This window comes from the organism of the source record quoted next, assembly GCF_019968955.1.
Source record: "MAG: Porospora cf. gigantea A chromosome Unknown PgA_NODE_396_length_19642_cov_338.897, whole genome shotgun sequence".
Classification (NCBI taxonomy): Eukaryota; Apicomplexa; class Conoidasida; order Eugregarinorida; family Porosporidae; genus Porospora; species Porospora cf. gigantea A.
The window spans coordinates 1-19,642 of NW_027151675.1; the positions used below are offsets into that span (position 1 = coordinate 1).

Consider the following 19,642-nt stretch of genomic DNA (forward strand, 5'->3'; position numbering starts at 1 on the left):
GGGTCTCCTGTGTCCGTCTGGCTGAGTTCATCAGCTGCTGGTCTTTCTCCTCGATCTCTTCAATAGCCTCATGATACCTCTCCTTCCACTTAGCATCTCGTTGGGCCATTTCGGATTGAAGCTTCAATAAGGACGACTCCAGGTCCTTGGCACGGAAGGCCTCAAGTGAACTGCGTTTTTCGCCGTACAAGCTCTTACTGTTGCCTCTCTTCTTCCTCTAACTTCTCGCAGAGGGAGTGGACTTTCGCTGTCAACTCTAGGGTGAGTACAAAGGCGGTTTCAATATCGTCCAGCGCTAGAGCCCGGATAGCGTCAAGAGGGTCTGCTCCCTCGCGCTCTGTCCGGTCCATGAGCAGCTCTCGCAGGTCGAGCTCACCTTCCTCGGTCCACTTGTGGACGACGTCATCCTTAAATCTAGCAATCCTCTTGTCTACCTGCACGTCACCAGGAACGGACTGAACCATGTCTTGAATGTCAGACACTGCGACGCTGCTGCCATCGTCGAACCGCGACTCCATTGATTTCGTGTATTTTGCTAAAACCCACGCAGAGATGGCGTTTGCATCTCAGAACACCAGGACACTCAACCAGCCAACATAGTGCCGTGGCCTTGAGCGGTACCTCCGCTGCCTATATCAAAATGGCGCACAAACTGGCCTGGGTTCAAAAGATTTGGCTTGAGCGCGTTGACCTTCAAGTGTTGCTCGGCTGGTTGAGCGTAGATTGCAATGTAAACATGCTGGTCAAACCTAACGGGGTAGTCACTGCCCACGTGCAAGACGTCCACGTTCTTATCTTCGTCAAGAAACGCTAGCATGATCGTCTTCTTCTCGAAGTTATTCAGCAAGAACAAGTCCGCCTTTAGTTTTAGGGCTCTTTTGCACACCTCGATCCAGCCCTCGTAGTAGGTGTTACCGCTGAACATGTTCCTAGCCAGCTCGACAGGTTTCCCTTTGTAGTTGAACTCTCCCTGAGGTTGACTGGGACGAAGAAACCCGATCGGCTGTACTTCTTCGGGATACGTGTGGAAGAATTTCATGACGAGAGCATCGTGGGTGGATCGGTAGATGTAAGCTCCGTCAGGACTCGCCTGAACGTCGTCGATGGCAGTTTGGCTGGAGTCTGGGGGCGGACTGAAGTCCACAGTCTCCAGATTCATATCCCACTTTTATCACCAAACACTATCAAGGCAACCCATGGAGGATCCGCAGTGGCAATCGAGTCAGCTATGAGATACGTAGGCAGACACAGATTGATGCATATGCAGTGGAACACACCCGATGTAAAAAGCAAGGCTGCATATTTTGAGCTCCACCTGCTTCTGTGTCCTTCATCCCAACTCGATGTCTGAGGTTCTGTCAGGCTACACCTAAACATCGAATTTGATGGAGCCAATCCAGGTCCGTGAATACAACGCTGTGCCTCCGCGAGTGGAGCGCGTCGGTGTTCACTCGCATATCACCGGGTTGGGTCTGGACGGACTAGAACCTGAGTATTGCAGCCAAGGCATGGTCGGGCAGCAGAAGGCGCGGAAAGCCGCTGGCGTCATCTTGAAACTCATTGAGAAAGGGACCATCGCGGGTCGCTCCATCCTAATAACAGGGCAACCCGGCACTGGCAAGACGGCGATCGCGCTAGGAATCGCCCGACAGATGAACGAAGAAGCCGCCTTCGTCCACATATCAGGACCGGAGGTATTCAGCATGGAGGTGTCGAAAACCGAAGTGCTGACCCAGGCGCTGAGACGAGCTATTACTGTGAAGATTCAAGAGGTCGTTGAGGTAATCGAGGGTGAAGTAGTAGAGCTGGAGGTTGACAGACCCGCTGCTGGAGGTCAGGGTAAGAAGACAGGCAAGATGACACTGAGAACCACAGACATGGAAACGATGTATGATCTGGGAACGAAGATTATCGCCGAACTGCAGAAGCAAGAGGTGTGTGCTGGAGATATCGTTTCGGTGAACAGGAGTACCAATCAGGTGTCCAAATTGGGGCGAAGCTTTCAGCGCAGCCGAGACTTCGACGCCTTGGATGCTCAGACAAAATTTGTCATGTGCCCCGAGGGGGAGGTGCAGAAGACAAAGGAGGTGGTCCACACCGTCAGCCTCCACGACATTGACATTATCAACTCGAGAACCCAAGGATTCCTAGCCATCTTCGCCGGAGACACGGGAGAAGTCAAACCAGAAGTGCGCAATCAGATTGACCAGAAGATTGCTGAGTGGGTCGAGGAGGGGAAGTGCACCATACTACCAGGCGTCTTGTTTGTCGACGAGGTACACATGCTGGACGTCGAGTGCTTCTCTTTCTTGAACCGGGCTCTGGAGACGGAACAGGCTCCGTTGGTGGTGATGGCAACGAACAGAGGCGTCGCTACAATCCGAGGCACAGAGTTCAAAAGTCCTCACGGAATCCCGTTGGACCTGCTTGACCGAACTCTCATTGTTGCCACTGAGGCTTACTCCGAGGAGGACGTCCTTCAGATTCTGAATCAACGGCTGGCGAGTGAGGGCGTCCAAATGACCGAAGACGCCAAAAGCCTGCTGACGAAGATCGCCGTCGACAGTTCGTTACGGTACGCCTTGAACCTGGTGTCGCTCTCCCAGGCGGCCAGCAGCCGACGCCAAGCCACCGAGGTGGAGCCCAGAGACGTCGAACGCTGCTTCGCCTTGTTTGCGGATCTTCCAAGATCTGTGGCAATGCTGCGACAGTTCGAGAGCGAATTCTTATACGGAGAAGTGCGTCAGTGATTACTAGTACGATGAGTCCATCAAGAGAGTAAGATCAGAATGAGGTCACAAGCATTTGGTAAACGTGTGATAGGTTACATGGCGGTCTGGTTGAATTAAGGAATATGGTCGGTTACTTTTGTCATTGTTGCGTCCAGCAGCCGAGGGAACCTCAGGAAATGGGGCATGGCTTCCGTTGTCCTCTGTGCTTGGCAGTCGGCTTCGTCGAGATCATCGACGGCAACGACGACGACCCTCGTTTATTCGACATTGCCATCAGCGATCGAAACCGTGAGACTGTGGAGGATATCCTCTTCAACCCCCTAGGCCGCTTGGCGCGCAATGGAGCAGCAGGACCGCGAGAGCGGCTCGCGGGCGTTGAGCCCATGGGCTTCGCCAGCCAGCTGGTTCAGACTTTTAGGCCTCTGATCCTCCGAAATCAAGGGGCGGCGATGGACAGGGTCATACAACTCCTGATGGAGCACGACCCAAAGTGAGTGGAGTGTTTCCCACCATACAGTCGGCACGGACCGCCACCTGCGTCGAATACGGTTGTGGAGAACCTGCCTGGAGAGCTTCTGAGCGAACAGCAAGCTCGAGACCAGCAATGTGCCATCTGTCAGGAGCCGTTTTCGCCAGGAGACGAGGTGAAGTTATTAACTCGCGACGCTGCTGTCTGTTCCCATTTCTTCCACAACGACTGTATTCTACCATGGTTGAGGCAACATAACTCGTGCCCTATATGTAGATATGAGTTGCCCACCGACGACCCGGACTACGAGGAGCAGCGACGGAGACTGCGGGAAGGCATACATCGGACAATGTCGAGTGATAACCCTGCTAACCCGTCCAGACAACAGCCAGAGGTGGCTGAGCCTCCTGCCATCGAGGCGCCGCAAGCCCCACTGATACGGTGAGAGATGTTCTTGACAAACACAGAACGGCAACAGAAGACAACCAAGGCAACCAGACACCCGAATCCACTCCCAGCTCTAGTCTTTCGGCCATGCTGAGCATGCTAAGATTCCTTTAGCGGGTTTCGTATTCGGCCTTCATTTGCTCAAACCATTGAGAGTAGAGCATCTCCTTGGGGCTGGGCCGACGTCGAGGTTTGGGGCTTAAAGCCAGGCTGACGAGATGCCTGAGATTTTCTGGCCAGTGGTGCCCATTTTCGTTAGAACTAATCTCCATGCCGCGGTCGAACAGCGATTTGAACTCTGGGCACTCTTGGGGATTGGACGTCCTCCACAACGCGTTGTCGGACCAAATCCAGAAGAGGAAGCAGCCAAGCATCCACGTGTCTGCCCGAGCGACATCAAAATACCATTCTTCCCGATCGTTGAATCTGGTCAGATGCTTCAGGTCAGCCAGCGGGCTTTGGACTAGCTTACCATTCACCTGCACCCTCATAAACCGGTGGTAAATCTGCCAGCACTCAGGCGGCATGTAAGCCGTCTTCCCTACCGTGGGCTCGCATGATTCGAAGGCGAACCGCTGAGCGGTGTGTTGGAGTTGCACGTGCCGCGGGTACCGCGTAGAGAGGGGACACGCCTTGGCGAAGTCGCACAGTCTAAGCCCCTCCGACCCTATAAGCACGTTCTCCGGCGTGAAATCCAGATGGGCGATTCCGGCTTTGTGCAGGCTGTATCATGCAGTCCGGAGACTCACTTTGCTTGGAGCTGCGTCACTTTATACTGCAGTCGGAACCTTTGTGCTTCTGACAGTCGCCGTCTCCCTTGTCGGGCCAAGTGCTCAAGCAGATCCTGACCGTAAAGCTCTGAAACCAGCACCATTTCATATGGCTGGTTGCCAGATCCGTGCACGGTCGCAACCGCAATCAGTTTGGGACCGAGAGGGATGTTGTTGTTCGTCAGGAACGCCATCACAGCCGCTTCCATAACGTAGTTCTCACCATCGGTGACGTAGTCGCCCTGCCAGTCGATCATCGAGCGCCACTGATTATACCAGATACGGTACGGGACGCGTTTCAAGAAGACTCCAACGGGTCCGTGGACGCCGTTGGAGGGCACGGTCGCCTTGTGCATCTTCTGAGGTCGGCCTGCCGATTGGCCGAGCGTTTCGACTGGCTCTGTCTTCCAGTTCCGGAATGGAACGCCGTTGATGTGCATTTGGTCCAGGTCGGTGCGCAGAGAGTCGATGTAGTGTCGAGCCATCTTCCAGTTGTAAACAGCGTCAGCTCGGGTTCTGGAGGGCGACTTGTCGACTGTCTTCGCACCTGCTATCTGGGCCTGGCTGCTGGAGAGAACGAACGGGTTCAGCGTGGACTCGTACGGTTCCTGCTTCGGGCGGGGGGTTAGATTCCTAGGGGGCACGTGCCTAGTGTGTGCAGGTTCCTTGTTTGTAATATAGGTCGCCGTCAGTTTTCGGTGCAGAAAGTGAGGCGGACGGGGAATGGGAACCGAGCTGTCAGAGCGTTCAGTCCGGGGGGCTGGGAGGGACGTCCCATCAGGACGGAGGACGACGGGGTCCATGCTCATTGTCTGCGAGTCGAGCTGCGCGCGGTGTTTGTGTTTTCGTGGGCGGGGAGTGGATGTAGGAGTCTTAGAGGACTCCGTAGTCGTCGGGGCGTCTACTTCTGAGCGGTGTTTACGTTCTCGTGGGCGGGGAGTGGATGTAGGAGTCTTGATCTCCGTAGTCGTCAGGGCGTCTACTTCTGAGCGGTGTTTGCGTTCTCGTGGGCGGGGAGTGGATGTAGGAGTCTTGATCTCCGTAGTCGTCAGGGCGTCTACTTCTGAGCGGTGTTTGCGTTCTCGTGGGCGGGGAGTGGATGTAGGAGTCTTATAGGACTCCGTAGTGGTCGGGGCGTCTACTTCTGAGCGGTGTTTGCGGGGAGTGGTCGGAGTCGTGTAGGTTTCCGCAGCCGTCGGAGAGTCAGCTTCTGAGCGATGTCTGCGTTCTCGTGGGCGGGGAGTGGAGGTAGGAGTCTTATAGGACTCCAGATGAGGCTGGGTGGGGACGAAATTCAAGTTTGATAGCACGCGAGGTTTCGTAACCGGTAGAGTCCTTTCATCTGGCTTCAGAGAGACAGCATCTGTGTCGACTCTGGGAGATCGACGGGGGCTCACCTGAGCAGGTGCGGCGGCTACGCGCCGGGTGGGGCCAGGTGGGTCCTGTCTGGATCGGGGCTCGACTGGCGGAACCGACGCCAATAGCCTCCTCCGGGGCTCGTACATCCGGAAGTCCGCTGCGGCAGTTCCCGCTTTTGGCTTCACATGGTGAATGGCTGACGAGGCGACAACTTTGGTCTTTGTGGACGTCCCTCCTACAGTGTTCACTCGAGGGCGAGACTTCCCTAGCGTGGCCATCTCGGCCTCCGCATTGGCGAATTTGTGTGGTCTGGATACCGCTCTGATAGGGTCCTGATTATCCTTATCTACCTTTGTGCATATCTTCCTCTCAAGTCGCCGAACCTCTCTAGTTTCCCTCATGTCAAAACGGGCCGCCTTCAAATCTTCCACCTCTTCCACCTGCGCAGAGGTGTCCACTCTCCATGACCTGCTGCTCCATGTTCCACTGATATTACCACACAAATCAACTCACCTGCTGAATAACTTCTTAAGAGTGCTCGGCGTGTGTGAATCCGAATGTTTTGGCCGTGAAGACGCGTCCTCCTCTCGGCGATACCGCAGCTTCTGCACCACTCGTCTCGGGCTATACGGCGAGAGTTCCTGGCTGGGCATCGTAACGGGAGGCCGAGACACATCACGGTCTGGAGGCTCCTCCAATCTTCTGGGGGTCAGCGTAAACCGAGAGCGACGCGTCGACATCAACGTCCCCTCTAAATTGCTAATACTGAGGCAAACAGAATCACTGAGCCTTCTGGGCAGCGCTCAGACAGCTTGAGCCCTAGAGGAGACATACGGGGGCCGGAGAGCCATTTCTGTTCCGGCCTCATAGGCGGAATGTTTCTGCTTTCACCAGCTTCCTTTGCAGATGGACAACTCGGTTTTCCAAATCTCGAACCTTCAGGCGGCTATGTCTTTGCGTCTCGGATTCCACCGCGTGCTGGGCGAGGATCTTTGACCTCTCCTGGTTTCCTTGTCTCACCTTCGCCTCAGCCAAGTCCAGCGCTTTCATGGCCAGATCTCTCTCTTCTACCAGCATTGCCACCCTTGATTCTAACTGACTTAAGGATTCTTTCTGGGAAGCGAGTGTCGCCTTGCAGGTGTCTATCTCCGCTCTGAGCGTCGAGGCCTCTGCTTCGTAGTGTCGCCTGTCACTTTCGGCTTTGGCGCTCGCCGAGTCTGCATTGGCTTTCAGAGTGGCTCTCAGATTGACGATGGCTGTCTCTAACCGCATAGATTCGCTCTCGAATTGTTTGGTGTTCTGAACTATTCGTGAGAGAGTAGTGCCGACGAGGTCGGTGGTAGTTCTGCTGTCTGTGAGGATTTTGGACTCCGCACTCAGACGGTCGTACTTGTCTTTCCAAACGTCGGACTCGGCGACTCTATGGCCCAGTCGTGCGCTCTCCTGGGCCATCCGCGCTCGTAACGACCTCAAGTCATCCAACAAGAGCTGACCTCGACTCTGAAACCTGTGCATGACCGGCAGGGATACGAAATTGACTAATAATCGCGTGCATGAGGTCAATGCAGGTCCAGGGGTGGGTCACTGCCCCATGTCCGAACCAGCGACCGAGTAGTGTGGCTGTCGGACGTAGTTGTAGAGGCGGAGGATGCTGCGTGCATGTCGAATCTACTGAATGTACCAAAGGTAAAACTGGCAGGCAAAGGTGACCCAGTTTCGTCAGGCCGCAGCGAGCATGTCCAAGAAATCCTCCACACTCAGGTCCAAAGTGAAGCCTCGATCTCTGAAGAAGATCATGAATCTACAAGATGTGAGCAAGCGTCCTTCCGACTCCGACGACCCCATCAGGGACGAGGTCTCCGATGCCCTGCGTACACGGGTGGCGGACGCGCTTCGAGAATCGGTCATGCAGGCCGTGCAGTCTCAGAGGGCTGCAGTCGGAGCGTCCCCATTGGACGATCTGACCGCCTGTGCCGCCGCAATCTCAGCATACGCTTCCGTTCTCTTCGCGGACTCAGTTTTCATGGTGCTATTAAGGGACCCTGACACGGAGGAGCTCATATTGGTCCTGCCGGGCCTAGCTTCAAACTGGTCCGCAGGCGTTGCGGATAAGTTGTCCGTCCTCAGATTCCACGCAGCCCATGGGTTGATACCGACGATTCTAGACAGGTTAGGAAATTGTTGTTCGTTGCGTTTTTTCCCGTTGGGTTGTCTTCTGAGTTGTCGAGACTGGATCCTCGCTGATTCGGGAGAAGAGACATCTGATGACCCAACTGATGGACACGGTCCGGCCTATCAATTAATGTCCAGCTCCGGCCGCCGAAAGCGGTCCGCCTTCACTGCCCAAGCTCCCTCCTCTGTCGGTGCTGACGCTAGGGCCCACTTGGAGTCTTTCTCGGACTGCCGAGGTGAACCATGTGCCGAGCTACTGATTGCGGAAATGTTACATGTCAACGGTAGCGCCATGGTACAGCGCGCCACTCACTCTTCCCCCGTGTCATGCCTGTTCCCAAGTGTGTCAAACACGGGGGCTCGGACCATTCCGAACCATGCGCCGCTTGTGTGTGTGCCCATAAAGGCGGGCGAGCAGCTGGAGGGGTTCGCGATGGTGGCACATGTCGCCACGCGGGAGTGCCCCGCTGGCGCAAGTTCTGAGGGTGAGACAGCGTTTCCAGCCAAACAGAGCATGATCGGTTTGCCGAGGAACAACGACGGTACTACTACGCCTGCGGGCTTCTGTTGAAGGCGGTAGTTGGTCAAGTCTCCCCTGTTATCAGCCTTCTGAGACACCAAAAGGGTATAGCGCGCTCTCTTGCGAGATCGCGCATTGCGCTGGCGTTTCACCGGTTCGTCTGTAAGGATTTGAGCGATGACGACCGAACCCTCCAACGATTATTGTTTCTGATGCTCCAAGTCTCCAACGCGGAGCACGGAGCGCTGTTTGCAGTCGACCGAGTCGCCGGGGAGATAATCTGTTTCCTAGGCCACGAAAGGTGCGTGGGCTTGCGACTCGAATTGGATCACTCACTTTTCCGCAAGAGCTACGAGACGCAAAGGCCGCAGTCAGTAAGGTTGAATTGCCCGCCAGATGCAGTACAACTCTCCCACTGTGGACTGCCACCACCTCAACCTGGACTACGACACGAGATCCGGCATCGAGTCGCGGTTTTGCTGCGTAGTACCCTTCGCCAACTCTGCCGGCACGGTGGAAGCTCTGGCCATCCTGGTGAACCGCCACAACTCGCGTCTTCCGATGACCATCCACGACTTCAGCCGTTCCCTGTCGTGCTTGTCCCCTGATAGAGGACACTGGGTCGGCAACGACCGCATGTTTGACTTACGGAAGGTGCTGCCTCATGTTGGACGTGGCGCCAACTACTACTCGCGGCAGGAGGAGTTCGTTCTCGGTGCTCTGGCAAAGGAGACCTCCAAATCCGGGGGAAGCTCTGTGCTGTCGCGTCTCTCGCTGTCCGCGATCTGGAGGTCGGAGCAACAGACCTCGGGGACTTCTTTCTTGTCCCACGTGTTTCCGGAGGCTCCCAAGACCAGTCGCCCTAGTACCGGATACAGAACATACCGCCACTCAATTATGACTGATCCTGACAATTACATGGACGATTTAACTCGTATGGAGCAGCATCGTAAAGCCACGTTCAAGGATGTCGAGACTCTGGGAACTCCAAGGCTTGCGGCTTTCGCAGCCAACGGTAGGTCACGGGCTCCACGACACACAGCCGTTTTGGTTAGCAGTAGCCTTGACGGACTGAGGAGCTTTTCGTCGGCCAGTATGCCCGTCGAGATGGAACAGACGCCAAATCTCGGCTCTTCACCGCAATCGACGTCACCTCTTCTTCATCGTCGCCTGACGTTCGACTTCGAGAGGCTGAAGCCGGTAGTGGGAGAGTTCGATGTGGACTGGTGGGCACTAAACACTCAGGACATGTACGTCATCTTCTCCTTCATCATGGCTGACGTAGGCTGTTTAAGCAATTTCACTATCACTCCCGATCTCCTACAGAAGTTCTTTTTGGCCAACGCGGCTGGTTACCACATCTCAAACCCCTACCACAATTTCTTCCACGCCATGCAAACGACTCACTGCGCCTACCTGTTCCTCACGAAGTTCAATTTGATCGACTACCTTAGTGATATTCACACGCTGTCTCTACTGCTGGCGGCGCTGAGCCACGACATCAACCATCCTGGCGTCAACAATGGAATGCTTATCAGCATGCGCCACCCGATCAGCGACCTCTACAATGATCTGAGCTGTCTCGAGATGCACCACGCTGCCTACGTCTGGAGGAACATCCTCTCTAAGAAGCAGACCAATGTCCTGGTTAACCTGTCAACTGACGACTTCAAACTCTTCCGCAAGAATCACGTCAATGCGATTCTTAGTGAGGCCACGGAAGGCTCGTCACCCAGACACCGACATGAATTTCCACCCAAAGCGGCTGTCGTATTTCAATGAAAGGCTTCATCGGCACACCACTGGGGTTGAGGTGTTCTCAGTCGACGATGCGGAGTTGATTGTAGAGTTCGCGCTTCACTGCGCTGACATCAGCAACCCGGTATTGCCGCATCCGTATAACACCTACTGGGCAACGCTGATGACGTCGGAGTTCCACAGGCAGGTAAACGTCGAAAGGGGCCTAGGGCTCACGCTTTCATCGTTCATGATGACCTACGACGAGAAGAGCCGAACCCTGAGCCAGCTCCGGTTCCTGGAGGACGTCACGATGCCGCTGTTCAGGTCGTTGGCGGAGTTGTCGGCCGAAGCCCGAGTGCTTGTTAAGAACGGTGAGGAGAACGCCCTACAGTGGAAGGCTGCCTTGGCCAAGTTAAAGGTCGCCAAGTTCGACAAGCCAAACGTACCATCGTCGGTGGGTGCTGTGCCACCAGGCATGACCTCGAGCTTCGCCTTCGACTGGAAGGCCGTTCGTGAGAAGAGCGACCTACCAGACCTGGTCTGTCGCAACTTGGAGGAATGGCCAGTGGACCCCAAGGTTGCCGCCGTGGCCACAGCTTCCGCGTTCGCCCGGGCTGAGGCCTGTAAGGCGGCTACGTGATCTGATGCCACTCAGTCAATTCAGGGTCGAGACGGCGCTGCTGGGCGACCTGAGGTTGCATCTTCAGTAAATTCACCTATCCTATTTGTCGATCAATGGCTACTGGAGGAATTAGGGGTACCTCGAAGTTAGGAAGTTAGGAAGTGTCACAACGCGTTAGACCATGCTTGTTCTTGACTGTCACCTGTGAAGTCGTGCAGATGTGTGTTGCCGGAAGCAACACGATAATTCAGGCCGCCAATGTCGACTCCACACGTCGGACACTTTGACAAGTGGGTTGATCCTCCGCAGTCATCAATAAAGTACGGGTGCCCGTTCGGACAGGCGTACCAGCGGGAGTAGCCTGCGCCATTATACTGACGGGCAGTTCTGTCAGTCATGGCCCTGTCGATCATCTTGCGCTCTGCAAGGGTCAACTTTTCGTGGTTCATCCGAATCGTCTTCTTTACCAAACGAATGTTCTTCAAGTCGGCCTTGATGTAGCGGTTATACCTACCAGCCTTGTAGACGGGGGCTCTGCACACTGGACAAGACTTCTGTTGCACGATCACATGACCGTCAGTCTCACTGGTCATTGCGAAGTGCCTGTCTAGAGTCGTAACATCGAAGACGTGCTTGCAATCCAGCACGTATAAGCGCGTCGTCGAGAAGTCCATCAACGAAAACGGCTCCAGAGTGATAGTCTCCACACCTCCGTCAAGCTCGCAATGCGGGCACGGCGGACACGGCTCCCCGCAGAGGCCTGCGCACCGATGAAGGCAGTCCAGTATTTCTGGACATCTCTCATCACACACGGGTCGATTGCAGATCTCATGACAAAGCTTAGTGCAAGTGTAGTGTTCACACTTCCAGCAACAAGGCTCGACGCATTGAACGCAATCCTCTTTGCAGGGTGCACTGCACTGACTCCCGTGGAGGCACGTAACCTCGCAAGTGGCCTTGCAGAGTGCATCGCAGGGATTTCCGCATCCGGCTGAGCACACATGGCCACAGATGAGGAACTGGCCACAGGATTCCCTACAGAAATGCTCGCTGGTGTGGCCACACATTCCGTCGCACGGGTGCTTTCCGCACGGAGCGAGGTTAGAGCAACGCTCTTGGCAAAGTTCAGTGGTTTTGCAGCGAATGGTGCCTTTGTGTCCGCAGTCCAACAAGACGGTCTGCTTGAACTGGCAGGCAATCGTCTTAGGTTCAGGTTGGAGATGCACGTGACAGGGGACACCTTGGACGTGCCCACACTTCAGCGTGACGGAAACCGGAACCCGACAAGGAGACTCACAAGTCTGAAAGCGGATGAGGCGAATAAACTAACGTGATCTTACATCAACGCCTGCCTTCCCACACTTGTGACACCGCTGTGTACACTTGTGTGTGCAACCCTCAGGTCTTGGACGACTGCATGGGCGAAGGCAGCGGACGGTATCGTGCGGGAACACGTGACATTTGAGCGCACAGGCGTGTCCACACTGAAGTAGAAACTGACACGGCTTCATGCAGCCGCCTAAAAAGAGTGAGAACAAAACATATGTGGGTAGCGCTTACCTAGTGATATCTCCTCGAAGTGTGATGGAATGGAAGCCCAGGTGGTTGTTTTCGGGTGATTGGGGCATCCTAGGGGTATGGCTTCTCTGCAGTTGTCTTCACCTAAATGATTAAACACAGCCACCCAGTGGGAGTTCTTATCCAAAAGCATCTTGTTTCCGATAATGATCAGGGTTCTCTTGCCCCGAGACAAGCTGACTAGGATCCGGTTGCGGACGCCAACGAACCCCAGAGCGTCACGATCATTACTCCGAACGAGAGAAAGGATTACGACTTCGTTCTCTTCACCTTGGTAGTTGTCCACCGTTTGGATGAGCGGACACAGCTCATCTTCACGTTGAGTGGTGTGTTGGCGCATGTAGACTCCACGAACTCTCACCAGATCTTCCCACGCTTTTGTGAGAGTTCGTTTCTGTCCGAGGTAGGGCGTCAACAGCGTGATCTTATCGAGAGGCGTCCCGTTGAGGTAGATATGATACGCCAGACGGCACGCCATCTGCGCTTCAAACGGGTTGTAGGCGGATCCCATGAGGTTTGACTGCTCGAAATGGGTATGAGTCATAAAGAACAGCTGACGTTTCAAGCCCGCCACAAGATCGTATTGCAGAACCTTCGGGTGGTCGGCGATGTCGTTAGGGTAGAAATGACGGAACAGGTCATACATTTCCGGTCGCATCCGGTGCTGGACACCCAGCTGGCTGTAAGGCATGCCAAGGTGTACGAGCCTTTCCTGCAAAGAGATGTCGAAGTACTTAGTGGTAACCAGACTGTAGTTGTTCAACTTCGGTCTCAGTTGTTGATGGTCGCCGATGAGGATCAGGTGTGACAAGTCAAGGCTTGTCAGACAGCTTATCAACAGCGGTTCGAGAATCTCCCCAACCTCCTCTACCACAATGATATCAGGACTCAGGCGCTGTATGAGCTCCTGGTTCATTGCAGCCGACGTGATTGTCAGGCCGATGACCTTCTTGGATCTGCTGGCGTCCAGCATCACCGCACGCCGGATATCTTTGATCTCCCGAGTGAGGATGTCCGACCGCGTTTTGTTCGCTGCCCAAATCTCGTGGAAAACCTTCACCTACAACTCGTTGAACGGATGTCAATCAATGAATACCGAGACAACAATAGCGATCAGAGCCTACCAATTCTTTCTTCGCAAGGCGGAACACGTGAAAATTTAGGTCAAAGTCCGCCGCCATCACCTGTTCAACGAAGCTGGATTGCTCAAGGCGAGACATCAGATTCGCTGATATGTGGCGTCGCTTCTCTACCTGCGGCGCGACGCAGGCCCTCAATTTATGAAGGCGCCTCTGCGAGAGGTGTACATTTGTAAGTGGCTTCTCTTCGCTCTCTTCCAGAGCAGCGAACCTGTTCACAAGCGTTGGTTCCTCGTCCGTCGATGGTTTTGAGGTTATATCCAAAAAGCGCTGTTGCACCTGCTTCCGGTTGCATCGAATGGTATAGGTTCCGCCTTGACACCAGAGCCGCAACAACTGCCAAATCAACTGTTCCACCGCGTCCTGGTCGACGCTCCCCGGCGACTGCGACACGTGATTTTCAGGAACTTCTAGGTCTCTTATGGCGACGTCCAGTAGCGCCAGCTTGGCTTCCTTAGTGAGGATACGCATTGCTATGGAGGAGTCGGATCGCAACGCGACGTGGAAAGCCTCACCGACCTCAAAGGCCACTCTTTTCCGATCAGCCTTCAACTCCTTCTGCCTGATATACTTATCTCGGCACATGTGATTGTCCAAGCTCCAGTCATTTCGTTTGCCTCCAATTTTAGCTATGCCTTCAGAGCCCATCTGCAAGCTGCCAAGAACTTCCAGCACAGCGTGGTTGGTATAGGAGAGCACCAGTATAGGCTTCGTCGTGATGTTGTTGGCGACCAGCGTCTGCGTTTCAGGAAGCCCTTCCGTGTACCTCGATAACTTTGGACCCCACGAAGGACTTTCCTGTGCCTGGCGGTCCTTGGATAATAGCGACTCTATTGGAAAAGACGACCTGCACTCCTTTGCGCTGCGTGGTGTCAAGCGTCATGCGATTAGGGTGCGGAAAGCGAGTGCCCACAGTCCATAGTACAGGGGATATCTCGTCGTCGTAGAGGTTGGAAATGTCGAGAGTCTTCCCCTTGAGTAGGGTAGGGACCTTGCTAGGGCAACGGTCTACACCACTTAATAGGATTTTGCTCAAAGGGTTGCGCATGAGGGCGTCAGGATTCCGGAGGAACTCAAACGTAGCTTCGAAACTGCGGTAGTAGACAGGCGACTCCACCATAGCGTACTGCTGATCCCATTTAAAGTCCTGCTCGTCCAGCAACTCAAGTGTCATGTTGATTCCGGAGATGTCATCGAATGCAGGGTTCTCGCACACGACCCACCTGGCAGTCTTTTGATCCATGATTTGAGGAGTCAGATGGACCAGGTCGTGGCTTCTGACATGTGGGAGAAGTTGGAAAAGCAGCATGAGACTCCCATCCTTGAAATCATCGCCGTTAAAGCCACGGGCTCTCTTTGCAATTACGCCTATGCGACCTGTTACGGAGAGCCCACGAATCTCGACTTTCGGATACCACTTCGAGTAGGATCTTCCGCATTTCATGCTGTCCATACACTCAACGAAGGCGCCTACCAACTCCTCCTGCAGAAGGCGATACATGACGTAAGCGTAATTTACCATGTCGGCAGCAGCGTCGCAAGCCCATGGGCGAGTGTACGTGTTGACTGGCACGTCCCTGTCGTGTCGTTTGAGGAGCTCCTCAACGGGAGGCAGCAACACATCCAGCTGCATGTGCTCGAGTTGCCTAGAAGAGTCAGTCCGCTTCTTGACGGCGTTGAAGCGCGGCGCCATGAGAGCACTCGCGATGTTCAACGCGCTGTCCGCCTGCATAAAGACTTCAGCAGTCAATTCGAATGTGTCGACAAGGCGGCCGAGTTCGTCTCGCAACTTGCTGAGGCCGTCAAGTTCTGCCGAGTGGATTACGTCGCGAACTCGGAGTGCAGTGCGCAACGAAGAGAGCAGGTCTGGCAGGCTAGCCGGCCGCACCTGGCCATGGCGACTCCTCACCTCCTCCCACCACACCTTGTGGAATGCACGACTCAATACCTCTCTATCTCTCCTGAAATCTTCGCCAGATTCGCAGACTGCTCTTTCGAAGAGTCTGTGAAGGCGTCGCTTATCCACGGAGTTAAGTGTCGCGCAGTGTCCTTGAACGACAGCCCAGTTTGAGACAAGAGAGGACAGAATCGCATCTGCCGTGGAATTGTTCAACATCTCAAGTTGGAAGCTGAAGTCATTTGGATGCGGTGAGAGACCCGACGCCTTGCCCCGCGGTCGCCGTTGTCCCCGTTGTCCCCGTTGTCCCCTTCCTCTCCCACGCGGTTGATATGCGCCTCGTTTGAACATAAGAATGATGAGATATTCTGCATTTCAAAACGTATGTTTTGTAGATCGATGGACAACTTCAATAATGTTACTTTAAATTGAAATATGGAAATGCGATTGAAGGCCTGGCACTACGGCTTGCGTAGGTCGTGGCGGTACGCCGTTTTCGTGGTTGCGTACAACTTCCTGATGACGTGGTATCCCACGGCCTTCACGCTCTATATTAACCGAGATCTGGGACTGCTGGATGAGCCTGAGAAAGCAGCCCAGTACTATTCGATTATCTACACTTTCTTCGTGTACAAGTTCGTACTGGCCCTGGCTAGTGACTTCCTTGCACTGAAACTTGTCGTCACCAGGCGGGCACAAGGGGCTACTGCTGCCATCTTAATAGCAGTCTGCTTTGGGTCTTACTACTGGGTGGGTTCATACGAAAGCCTTTTGGCGGTTGGCTGCGTTCGCACGTTTTTTGACGCATGGCTGGCATGCGTTTTCGACGGTCTGGCGGTGACTCTGTGAGGTCTCGCCCCCGAAATCACCCAGCAGCATGAATATTGCGGAGCGACGGCAAGACTGGTCGCCTACGGAGGCCCATGCAGTGGGTCAGTCGTTGTATCGAAGTTGCTGCTACCTGGGCATGTTCCTAGCCTACGCTGGCAACATGACCGTGCTCACGTATATCAACTACAAGATCGTCTTGATTATTACCGGAGTCGGCTACTGCGCGTTGGGCGTAGCTGTCGCCGTGAGCACTCACTTTGAAGAGACGGACGCTGCCTCCCTACGGCCGGCAACTTCGATGAAGACGCGAGAGCGCCTTAGCATCGCAGGGCAGCAGTGGGTGGTGTCAGAGAATCTTATCTAGCGCGAAGGCGATATGGCCTTGGCCACTGTACCTCTTCCTCCGTGGACTGGCCCCGACCTCCACTACTGTATTCTGGTCGTGGTTGGTCTCTCTAGAGTTTCCGATTGTCCTGTACCCAACCATCAGCCTTCTAGGCGTGATCGGACTGCAATTGGGCGTACTTATTAACGGCTTTACCTTTGGGTCCATTAGGGTAATGTTTTTTGTTTGGATGTTTGTTGCGGTGGGCGTCTCATTCGTTCTCGAAATGGGATCCTACTACTGGGCCACGGCAGCCTCTACGGCAGGAGCAGCAGCTATTGTTGTTCTCAAGGAATTTCTGTCGAGTCTAGTGAACCAGGCAGCTTACATCGGGGTCCTTATCTTGATGTCCAGGTTGAGTTCGCAGCACTTGCCTAGCTTCAGCTTTAACGTCTTTGTCTCCATAGAGAATTTTGGGGAATGGATTCAAGGCTTCCTGAACATGGTCATAATAAAGCACATGGATATCGGTCCGGACTTTTCCAAGCTACCTGTGCTGCATTGCATCTGCCAGGCCTCGCGGCTAGTCCCTTTACTGGTGCTTCTGGCTTCAGGTTCTTTGTTTTGGTCGTATATCGAACATGGAAGTGGCTCAAAAGACGAGACGGACATCGAAGCGGAGATGACGTCCAACCCGCTATCATCTCTCTCCACGTGTGAGTCTCGAACAAGCTACGAGAGCAGCATGTACTGAACGTCTGTCGTTATACCTGGCTGGGAAGTCGGTCAGAGATTTTGAGATGCCGCATCCCTGCGTTGCATTTGATCCCTGCGTTGCATTTGAGGTGAGCTTGAATTGAAAGCTCAGGCAGCAAGTCAGAGCTTTTGCCCAGAGTGGAGTGGTATCGTCGACTTTAACAGTGATTTCCGAGAAAGATTCGATGGCAGATGAAGACTGTGGCATTGGCGAGGGTTGTGGGATCTGCTTCCAGGATCTTCAGGGAGAGAGAGGCGAACTGTGTGCCCTGTCTCCCTGCGGTCACGTGTGGCATTCAAAGTGCATCGTTGATTGGTTTCAGAAGTCGCCTGGGAGCACCTGCCCATTGTGCCGCAAGGCCGGCACCCTCGTTGAGCTTCTGCTAAAGATCGACTACCGGGGGTTGAAAAAACAAGTCAACACCAAAACCGCTGAGATGTCAAAGACCAAGTCCCAGTTAAAGAAGACGGAAAAGGCCCTCAAGGAGACGGTACGCATTCTTGGTGCCCGCGAAAAGAAACTCTCAAAGAAGCAAGATGAAATTAAACGCCTACACGCTCGGTGTGGTAATCTCGCTGACGGTAAAAAGGCAGCAGAGAGCAAGCTTCAACAACAAGAGGCCACCGAGAAGGTGAATGAGTTGCGCCGTCGGGTTCGCCTCTTTAATCATGACCAGGCATGTCAACCGCCCAAGCATAAAAAAAGCCCTGTCATTGCGAAGCTCCGTCGCTCGGCTCGATTGAGACGAGTGGCTATGTTACATGGCGGGAGCGGCGACTGATGAACGATCTCTTGACGGCATGCGTCAATATCAGAATAAAGAAATGGACTACAAAACAGCCCTGACCACCAAACGCCCAGTGGACGTTCTGTTTGCCCTGGTCTACGACTGTCTTCAGAACCTATTCGATGTCAATGCTTTGAAGACTCAAATGGGACCGATGCTTGACCACATCGAGGACATCTTGGCCGAGCATCACGTTAACCCTGAACACTCCTATCTCTCTCGGAAGTGCCCAGGTGTCCAACCCTTCTATACACCGCTTCCGCTGGTCGAAGCATTCAAGATATACGACAGGAAATACCGCATCACGTGCCGACAGTACATTCCACCCACCGAGAATGAGGTACGACACATCTTCAATGTGGCTCAAATTGTTGCTCTCGGACGTGAGGACTCGCTTCGCCTGCTGACTTTCGATGGGGACTGTACGCTATACGCAGACGGGCAGAACTTCGACAACCCGGAGCTGGCGGAATGCATCACGTTTTTCCTGTCGCATGGTGTAGCGATTGCTCTCGTTACTGCTGCGGGATACGAATACAACTTCGAACTGTATGAGGAGCGAATACAGTATCTCCTGGACCACTTCAAAGATCGGCGGCTTGAGGAAGAGTACCTTAGAAATTTCTTCGTCTTTGGCGGCGAATCAAACTACCTCATGCAGGCGAATAAGGACTACCGGTTGCAGGCAGTGGACGAAAGAGACTGGGTGAAGTACCACTCTGTTCTCATGCGTCCCAATTTCGAGGTCGAGAGCGAAGTTTTTCTCACCTGTGTCGAAAAATGTCTTCGGGAAGTCGTAGAGGACTTACATCTGCGGTGCAGCATCAAACGTAAGAAGCGCGCTGTCGGTCTGGTCCCCGGAGGCGACTTTGACGCGGACAAGCCCGGTTCAGGTCGCAAGGTCATCCGTGAAGAGGCGCTCGAGGAGGCTGTGGCCCGCGTACATGCGCATGTGGCCGCCCTCGGTCTGAAGGTCCCTTACTGTGCCTTCAATGGCGGCCGAGACGTATGGGTGGACGTCGGAAACAAGGGCGTTGCACTTAAGGTGCTTGGCAAGTACCTCAACATTCACCCTTGGAACATTCTCCACGTTGGCGACCAGTTCCAGCCGAGCGGAAACGACCTGAGCGCCAGGCAATCTTCGACAACTGTGCATATCAATAACCCCGAAGAAACCAAGGCCGTCCTGCGGGCACTCAGAAAGCAAATCGGAGAGAGACTGGTCTCCAGCTACCAAAATAAGACGCAGGATTCTGTGCAGAAATACATCATCAAGTACAATATGGACTCCAACAGCACCGGCAGCGTACGAATCGGGAGTAATTCGCCGATGAAGGACGGGCTGGCGGAGGAGTCGCGCAGGGCGGAGCACATGCGCGTTATCCTCAATGAGATTGGTGATGATGAAGACGCATCATTGAACATGTAAAGTCCAGTCAAATTAAAAAAATTCATTCAATCCACAATGCATCATTACGATCAAAGCTTCGTCGACGG

At 54.1% G+C, this 19,642-nt stretch overlaps 12 protein-coding genes across 25 annotated transcripts; 6 read left to right on the top strand and 6 right to left on the bottom strand.

The window, feature by feature from the left end:
- Positions 1-518, bottom strand: KVP18_002415 (uncharacterized protein; the record flags this gene model as incomplete). Of its 2 annotated transcripts, XM_067953275.1 has the most annotated exons (2): positions 1-170; positions 199-518. In XM_067953275.1, coding segments are annotated over 2 exons (490 nt in total), but the record flags the coding sequence as incomplete, so codon positions are not given. The 2 variants fall into 2 exon arrangements, with proteins under 2 accessions (XP_067808940.1, XP_067808939.1); XM_067953274.1 differs by lacking the exon at positions 1-170 and having other exon boundaries at positions 195-518.
- A 65-nt stretch (positions 519-583) lies between these two features.
- KVP18_002411 (uncharacterized protein) lies at positions 584-1,159 on the bottom strand (the record flags this gene model as incomplete). The annotated part of the gene is made up of 1 exon (XM_067953264.1): positions 584-1,159. One exon carries the CDS (start codon positions 1,157-1,159, stop codon positions 584-586), a length of 576 nt encoding a protein of 191 aa, XP_067808929.1.
- A 226-nt stretch (positions 1,160-1,385) lies between these two features.
- On the top strand, positions 1,386-2,750 carry KVP18_002414 (uncharacterized protein; the record flags this gene model as incomplete). Its single annotated transcript, XM_067953273.1, has 1 exon — positions 1,386-2,750. One exon carries the CDS (start codon positions 1,386-1,388, stop codon positions 2,748-2,750), a length of 1,365 nt encoding a protein of 454 aa, XP_067808938.1.
- A 104-nt stretch (positions 2,751-2,854) lies between these two features.
- Positions 2,855-3,646, top strand: KVP18_002419 (uncharacterized protein; the record flags this gene model as incomplete). Of its 2 annotated transcripts, XM_067953279.1 has the most annotated exons (2): positions 2,855-3,222; positions 3,250-3,646. In XM_067953279.1, the coding sequence occupies 2 exons, from the start codon at positions 2,855-2,857 to the stop codon at positions 3,644-3,646; spliced, it is 765 nt and encodes a 254-aa protein (XP_067808944.1). The 2 variants fall into 2 exon arrangements, with proteins under 2 accessions (XP_067808944.1, XP_067808945.1); XM_067953280.1 differs by lacking the exon at positions 3,250-3,646 and having other exon boundaries at positions 2,909-3,226.
- A 112-nt stretch (positions 3,647-3,758) lies between these two features.
- On the bottom strand, positions 3,759-6,517 carry KVP18_002421 (uncharacterized protein; the record flags this gene model as incomplete). Of its 3 annotated transcripts, XM_067953282.1 has the most annotated exons (3): positions 3,759-4,371; positions 4,398-6,263; positions 6,291-6,517. In XM_067953282.1, 3 exons carry the CDS (start codon positions 6,515-6,517, stop codon positions 3,759-3,761), a joined length of 2,706 nt encoding a protein of 901 aa, XP_067808947.1. The 3 variants fall into 3 exon arrangements, with proteins under 3 accessions (XP_067808947.1, XP_067808948.1, XP_067808949.1); XM_067953283.1 differs by lacking the exons at positions 4,398-6,263; positions 6,291-6,517 and having other exon boundaries at positions 3,759-4,175; XM_067953284.1 differs by lacking the exons at positions 3,759-4,371; positions 6,291-6,517 and having other exon boundaries at positions 4,394-6,178.
- A 124-nt stretch (positions 6,518-6,641) lies between these two features.
- Positions 6,642-7,292, bottom strand: KVP18_002420 (uncharacterized protein; the record flags this gene model as incomplete). Its single annotated transcript, XM_067953281.1, has 1 exon — positions 6,642-7,292. The coding sequence occupies one exon, from the start codon at positions 7,290-7,292 to the stop codon at positions 6,642-6,644; it is 651 nt and encodes a 216-aa protein (XP_067808946.1).
- Positions 7,293-7,330: 38 nt separating this feature from the next.
- Positions 7,331-10,849, top strand: KVP18_002410 (uncharacterized protein; the record flags this gene model as incomplete). Of its 4 annotated transcripts, XM_067953262.1 has the most annotated exons (7): positions 7,331-7,353; positions 7,382-7,463; positions 7,492-8,434; positions 8,461-8,843; positions 8,872-9,484; positions 9,512-10,177; positions 10,206-10,849. In XM_067953262.1, the coding sequence occupies 7 exons, from the start codon at positions 7,331-7,333 to the stop codon at positions 10,847-10,849; spliced, it is 3,354 nt and encodes a 1,117-aa protein (XP_067808927.1). The 4 variants fall into 4 exon arrangements, with proteins under 4 accessions (XP_067808927.1, XP_067808926.1, XP_067808925.1 ...); XM_067953260.1 differs by lacking the exons at positions 7,331-7,353; positions 7,382-7,463; positions 7,492-8,434 and having other exon boundaries at positions 8,682-8,843; positions 8,866-10,251; XM_067953261.1 differs by lacking the exons at positions 7,331-7,353; positions 7,382-7,463; positions 8,872-9,484; positions 9,512-10,177; positions 10,206-10,849 and having other exon boundaries at positions 7,513-8,520.
- A 146-nt stretch (positions 10,850-10,995) lies between these two features.
- KVP18_002417 (uncharacterized protein) lies at positions 10,996-11,505 on the bottom strand (the record flags this gene model as incomplete). The annotated part of the gene is made up of 1 exon (XM_067953277.1): positions 10,996-11,505. One exon carries the CDS (start codon positions 11,503-11,505, stop codon positions 10,996-10,998), a length of 510 nt encoding a protein of 169 aa, XP_067808942.1.
- Positions 11,506-11,832: 327 nt separating this feature from the next.
- Positions 11,833-12,165, top strand: KVP18_002416 (uncharacterized protein; the record flags this gene model as incomplete). The annotated part of the gene is made up of 1 exon (XM_067953276.1): positions 11,833-12,165. The coding sequence occupies one exon, from the start codon at positions 11,833-11,835 to the stop codon at positions 12,163-12,165; it is 333 nt and encodes a 110-aa protein (XP_067808941.1).
- A 185-nt stretch (positions 12,166-12,350) lies between these two features.
- On the bottom strand, positions 12,351-15,664 carry KVP18_002412 (uncharacterized protein; the record flags this gene model as incomplete). Of its 3 annotated transcripts, XM_067953265.1 has the most annotated exons (3): positions 12,351-13,469; positions 13,534-14,286; positions 14,315-15,664. In XM_067953265.1, the coding sequence occupies 3 exons, from the start codon at positions 15,662-15,664 to the stop codon at positions 12,351-12,353; spliced, it is 3,222 nt and encodes a 1,073-aa protein (XP_067808930.1). The 3 variants fall into 3 exon arrangements, with proteins under 3 accessions (XP_067808930.1, XP_067808931.1, XP_067808932.1); XM_067953266.1 differs by lacking the exon at positions 14,315-15,664 and having other exon boundaries at positions 13,534-14,196; XM_067953267.1 differs by lacking the exons at positions 12,351-13,469; positions 13,534-14,286 and having other exon boundaries at positions 14,294-15,664.
- A 216-nt stretch (positions 15,665-15,880) lies between these two features.
- On the top strand, positions 15,881-18,139 carry KVP18_002413 (uncharacterized protein; the record flags this gene model as incomplete). Of its 5 annotated transcripts, XM_067953271.1 has the most annotated exons (5): positions 15,881-16,290; positions 16,319-16,612; positions 16,641-17,317; positions 17,346-17,446; positions 17,474-18,139. In XM_067953271.1, the coding sequence occupies 5 exons, from the start codon at positions 15,881-15,883 to the stop codon at positions 18,137-18,139; spliced, it is 2,148 nt and encodes a 715-aa protein (XP_067808936.1). The 5 variants fall into 5 exon arrangements, with proteins under 5 accessions (XP_067808936.1, XP_067808934.1, XP_067808937.1 ...); XM_067953269.1 differs by lacking the exons at positions 16,319-16,612; positions 16,641-17,317; positions 17,346-17,446; positions 17,474-18,139 and having other exon boundaries at positions 15,887-16,294; XM_067953272.1 differs by lacking the exons at positions 15,881-16,290; positions 16,641-17,317; positions 17,346-17,446; positions 17,474-18,139 and having other exon boundaries at positions 16,413-16,640.
- A 43-nt stretch (positions 18,140-18,182) lies between these two features.
- KVP18_002418 (uncharacterized protein) lies at positions 18,183-19,574 on the top strand (the record flags this gene model as incomplete). The annotated part of the gene is made up of 1 exon (XM_067953278.1): positions 18,183-19,574. One exon carries the CDS (start codon positions 18,183-18,185, stop codon positions 19,572-19,574), a length of 1,392 nt encoding a protein of 463 aa, XP_067808943.1.
- Between the last annotated feature and the right edge of the window lie 68 nt (positions 19,575-19,642).